We start from the raw sequence: 6086 nt of genomic DNA on the forward strand, positions 1-6086 counted from the left end.
AGAGAGAGAGAGAGAGACATGTTCTGGCATTATATTAGAAGATGCAAACATGGTGGATAGCCGATTTTACAAGCACATACAAGACACCAAGAGTTTCGTGTTTTGGGCAAAGAAAGTCAACAGACAGGGAGAGAGACAGAAAAGAGGTGGGGCAGGAGCAGCCAGTGTGCCTGCAGAGCGGTGCAGAGAGAGAGAGAGAGAGAGAGAGAGAGATATCAACCCCTTCAGAGCACATACTTTTCTCAAATGAACTCCAGACTGGAGACCTTCGGAGCTTCGAATATTCACGGGTCATTGTCACTTAAGCTTCAAACAACAAAATGATAATCAGGACAGCCCTACTTAAGTGTCAGTGCAGGAAGTTGTGTGCCCATTATGTAGTCGAGGTCGACTTGTTGGGTCGATGCGTTTCACGTCTGACTTTCATGCAGGATGCACACGCTGTCAAAGACCTGCGATCAACATTTGCCTTTTTATTAACCAATACCTCGATCTTCCCCTAACTTTACTGACGTTTATAAGTTACTTAATCCTTCCCTTAATCATACATAATTTCCCATAACCACAATTTTGTCCTTCGTCTGACCAGTAATGTCATCACACATTTCTCAACAATCATACCTTTCAAATCAAACTGCCTTTCTCTCCATAATCCATAGCCCATGCTTTACACTTGAGATTGATCCCACACTGTTCTGCTTCAACAGGGAACCAATCCCATTATATTATGATAGCAATTTAATGGGACCTTTAATGAAATAAAAAAATGAAATCACAAAAGAATAATTATGGTTAATCCTGAGAAATAACAGTTTGCAGCTGTCTGATGTGTTCTAATATGCTCGGCCTAATTTTTAATCATGAAGCCATGTCAATAAAGGTGCTCATGGTCCTTTTTCTACTTTTACAAAGCAGTGTGCCTTGAATTTTGCAGAACCCCCCCCCCCCCNNACACATTATCTGCCTGTGTTTCTGGAGCGCCTGCTTTTTTATAATTATCAGATTTAAGGAGCACTTACTCTATTGTGTTTCTTATCCTTGTAATTGTGCCAATGTTGCCTGCTTACCTTATTCAAAATAAAAGCAGTAAAAGAGCTTTATTCACAACCACCTAAATGAAATCCAATGTCAGTCCAACGCTGAGAGGAGTTAATATAATGGGCAAGACCAGTGGCTAAGACAAAGACAAATAATGACAAGAAATAGAAAGTTCCAGCTTAGTTTAATCTGAACATTGTGTTGCTATAGCAACCACTACTGGAACAGTACTATAGCCTAGCAGTTGTCTGGCATTGTTACATCCACAATTTTGTCAGATCTGTGTCCAAACAGATATTAACATGCTTCTTTTATATACTCCCCAAATATGTGTCTGTATTCTTTTTATTACAGCTGTTTTGTGCTTGGTAATTTTAGTTAGTTTTAGTAGAATTTATATTACTTTATTATCAGCTTACTGTTCACTCAGCTAGCCAGTAGTTAGCTGTCTAGGGCTAGTATGTTTCTAATGTCCAGTTCAGACCAAAGATGTGGAAACAAGACACTGAAACTGGTCTGCAACATTGTGAAACCCTGTCAGTTCACACCAAAACAACTAGATGAGATAGTGTATCGTCTCCATAGCAAAAAATGTCTGTACTTCCATTTTACCTACCGGCTTTTCACGGTTGTGTACTGTGGGTTATTTGCTACAGTTGCATTTTATTGATGAAATGATGCAAACTATCAAATTGATGAGGTGATCCTCTCTTTCCACCTTCTTCCAGCTGACTTCACAGTGAGCCAACTGACATGCCTTTTTACATTCTAAAACCAGCCACTGGAGATTTGAGTCACAATCAACGGAATCAGCCGAGCCAGCCGATTCACACTTTTCCCTGCAATGTTTCGTCTTGTCATCTTTGGTCTGAATTGGGCTTAATGCAACCTTCAAGTAATTGTTGAATTACTATTGGACTCTTTTGCTAGATATATGTTCCTTCACTCATCCCATTACTATATCCAAATAACTCATTTCAACTATACATTTTGTCCAACTCAGAATTCAAGCAAAGTAAAATTGTATTTATATAGCCCAAAATCACAAATCACAATTTGCCTCAGGAAGCTCCTCAATCTGTACAGCACACAACACCCTCTGTCCTTAGAAAATCAATTCGGGAAAAACTCAGCGACTGTTGAAATCTTGATTTGTTGCCATAAATTAATGATTGCAGTTCTCTGAGAGCTGCTCATCTCGATTGCGATGCATGATTATCTTTGACCACAGCAGTATTAACAGAGCAAGGTCAGTCACAGACTTGCCTTCCCATCTCCTTCTCTGTAAATTAATTATTTACTTAAAGCCTTGTTAATTAAGTTTGTGCAGTCCTTAGCTTTAGAAACGAGTCTTCCAACCGTGAAAAGAAACAAATAAGGCTTTTCACAGCCAAAATGCTGACGTGAAACTTAGTTTTGATGGAGGAAGGTTAAAAAGTAGAGTGGAAGTTGACATTTGTGTAAACCCTGGGCCTGCCTGTGTTACAACCTAACATGTATGGGCTTGTACCTGTAGGGTTTGTCAGGTAGGGGAAAAGAAGCCTGAGCAGCTAAGGATCAGAGTTTGCTGTTTAGCACACTTTCGCTCAACAACTTGCAGTTACGAAACATACTTCAATCTTCTTTGACAACAGAAAACACATGTTGTAAGTATGATCTCCAAATTGTCTTTAAGCTTTGAGACTTTGGACAAACTAGTTGTCTGGCACTGAGGATTTTGATACTGTTTAACATTTTGAATGTTTTACTTCCCTTCGGTCTGCCTTGTTCTTCAGTAATGACTGACTTTCTCTGATCTTGCCCAGCCAAGAAGCATGTTGCTAAAATAAAACTGGGATGTGTTTTGCGGATGGTTCTCTCTTGTCTCCGAGTGTGTGAGCAAGTGTTTCTGATGGGGCTCCTGTGATCTCTGCAGTTTTTATTGGAAGTTTCTCCCTCTGTGTTAGTGTGTTTCTCTGTGCTTCTCAGTATGCCTCCAGCTCTCTTTCCCTTCCTTCCTTTCCTCCCTAAGAAAACATGAAAAAAGGTCCAAATACGAGTGAGAATTCTTTGAGCTGAATGTGCCCTGCACTCTATATGATGCAATCCAAAAAATGAGCATTAGGATAGCCTTTGCTCTGATGCCTTGTCCCCTACTTCTGAGGGACTTTTTGATAACGCATCACTTAAAAGTAAAGTTCAAAGATGCACTGTTAAAGCTGTCAGAGCTTTTTTTTTTCTTTTTTTATACAGCTTTGTTAGTCGATGTACTTTCAAGCAATTAACTTTTTTTATATCAAGAGGAACATCAAACCTTTTTTTTTTAGGAATTCCATGATGTAGGAGGACAGTACATGGGCAAGTGAGCTAAATCTGTTCAAAGCTATTTAGACATTTAGACTGCCAGTTCTCTGGCTTTGAACAATATCTAAAATCGTTAAAAAAGAATCACACAATAAAACAGTAGCCTACTCTGATCATGCCTATGTGTGCTTCCCTAGTCATCTGTAGCACTGAATGTTCCCTCTTTACAGCCTCCATACTGATTCAGACCCTCTTATGAATGCCCCCCACAACTGTTAATAGCCACATCGGCCTCATTTAGTAACCAACAAGGCTTTCCACAAGGACATGGTGTAGCTTAACCTTGCGAGGCAGCTGGGCTCGCAAACATCACAAAATCAGAGATTCACCTAAGAATCTGTCTTGCCAGGCTTCAGTCTCGTTTGTAGCCAGTAGAGTGGTACCAGACCAATCAGTGTCCTTTGAGGAAGTTCTGGCAGCTACAGGGGTGGACGCTAGGTGTGACGCAGCAAGAAGACAGTGTTGGTTAAACAATTATGATGGCTCCCGTAGAGGTTAGTGTAGACACTGCTGGGATCAGTTATATCAGAACTTTTCTCAATGTTTTCGCTCTTCTACCGACTCTCTTCGGTAAAAGTTTAAAGGTAACACTTTTAGTCTTTAAGTCATTTCTTAAAAGGTCCACTTATGGAAAGTTCGTAGAAAGCACATCATTTAATTGAAAATAAAACGCACTCACACACAGGTCAAAGGCTAGTAAATGCATATCTTATTGCTCATCTTTATTTTTCAAGGACATTTAAAGCCACTTTGTCGCACAAACTAACACCGAATAAGCAACATAATTAGAAAGATTTGATGAAGTTATGTAGTAAGTGTCTGCAAAAGATATTTTTTATCATTGAGAGTGTGTAGCCATGCACACATCAGCGCTAGTAAGTTCTTCTTAGTCAGTTGGACAGCTGTCACAGCAGAAAGAACTGTGTGACACCCAGTCAGCAGTGTTCGTTTGATGAGACAGGCTGCTGGACTGCGCTGCCTGGAGCAGTCATGTTCCAGGTACTGGTGCTGATGACTAGCTGGCAAGGTCAGCCCATTGCTGCTGGCTCAATGTCATACCAAAAGGAAAAATAATCCCATGCCAATATAAGTAAGTGTTATGTGTGTTTCTGGTAGACCACCACTACATAAACACAGTTAAATTAACAGCTTGTGAATGTGTGAAACTGTCTTAAGTGGAGCAGGGTTTCTCCCAAGATAGATACAGATTTAAAAAGCATGGTAACACATTTGCTACAACACTAGCATTACTTAATTCCTTGTTGGCAAGGCTCAGCTGCAACCTGAGCCCTCACTTTTTGGTTTGGCTTGGCAGTGGGGATAACTACTGTAGTTATTCATGTCCATGTGACTACAACACCACACAGACAACTTTACAACTTGTTGTTGGGGATGTATTTATGAAGACAAGACAAAAACAAAAAAATCCTGCCATGTGATTATCATTAAACTCATCCATACAGGTCAAAAATACGCTTGGGCAGAATTCTGTGAAGGTGCCACAATTTTGAGATAAAAATGACATAGTTCTCTACATTTATAAACTGCTGTATCTTCCTGCATACAATGCATATATATATATATATATGTGTGTCATAGATATATTCTGTACAGTAGTTATCTCATTGACACATCAGATAATGTGAATAGCTCTTACACAGCCACTCTAGCCTGCGAGTCTGTCAGTGCAGATGCTTATTTCTATGCTCCACTTTTCAGCATGTTCACTTGCTGTAATTCCTTGTATTACGTTCACTGCTCTGACTTATTCTTATCTGATTCTCCGCTGCTGCCACAACCCAGTTTCCCTACAGGGATCATTACATTTCCATCTAATTTAGGATTTCCTAAAAACAAGTAAACTAATGACAAGATGATACGGCTAGTTTGGCTGTTAGCTGCCATGCTCACATAAATCTAACTCATCCCAGACAAGCATCTAATTACATATACAGAATTATGATTTTCAGTATAGAACCCAGTTCCCACAATTGTTTATTGTAATATAGTGGATTATTAGTAGAGTTGGGATTTCTTTGAAGGGAACCGGATCTTGAGGTCAAGTCTTGATCATCCAAATGCTGCTGTGCTTTCTTTGGCTCATTGTAGCTGCGGTACTGACACTCACGTGAAGGCAGTGTGCCACTGTGTCGGACAACTCAGATGACGTCATGCGAAATTTGCATATCAAATTAGCACCTGTGTACTCTGCTGCACTCCTCCCCTTGTTGTGCATGCTCTCCGTCTCTGTGGAGTAGCAAAGGAGGAGCTTGTGTGTGCATGCTGTGTGCGTGACAGCGATTAAAAAAAAAAAAAAAGTACGAAAAAAAGAAAAAGAATAGATTTAGTTCGTTCATGAACGTCAGAACTCTAATTATTATGATGATTATGATAATATAACCTTATTAAACCATCAACTAACCATCAAATTACTGTATGTGCCCGTTGAAAGACAAACGTTTAATTATGGCCTTATGTACAGTTGCTGGAAGTAACCAAGTACATTTACTCATGTACTAATTGTTATGTGATTTTTATTTCATGTTACATTTCACCTCAAAGGAAATTACGGCACTTTTTATACCACTACATGTGTTTGCACTGAATATCAATGCCACCTCAACCAAGTACAACATTATGCTGCTTAAAGGGGAACTTCGGCAGATTTTTACCCTAGTCTTGATCACTACAGGTCACCGAGTACT

At 39.6% G+C, this 6086-nt stretch overlaps 1 protein-coding gene across 1 annotated transcript in view; it reads left to right on the plus strand.

Annotated features, from left to right (window-relative positions):
• Nucleotides 1-2569: 2569 nt before the first annotated feature.
• Nucleotides 2570-6086, plus strand: part of LOC118322125 (regulator of G-protein signaling 21-like) — an 8931-nt gene continuing 5414 nt past the window's right edge. The window contains exon 1 of the mRNA XM_035653713.1: nucleotides 2570-2684. Coding sequence (XP_035509606.1) covers nucleotides 2680-2684 — 5 coding nt within the window. The 5' untranslated portion in view covers nucleotides 2570-2679. The remainder of the gene's footprint in view (nucleotides 2685-6086) is intronic.

The sequence above is a fragment of the Morone saxatilis genome, unplaced genomic scaffold (assembly GCF_004916995.1).
Source record: "Morone saxatilis isolate NCDOM2014 unplaced genomic scaffold, NCSU_SB_2.0 Contig12, whole genome shotgun sequence".
Lineage (NCBI taxonomy): Eukaryota > Metazoa > Chordata > Actinopteri > Moronidae > Morone > Morone saxatilis.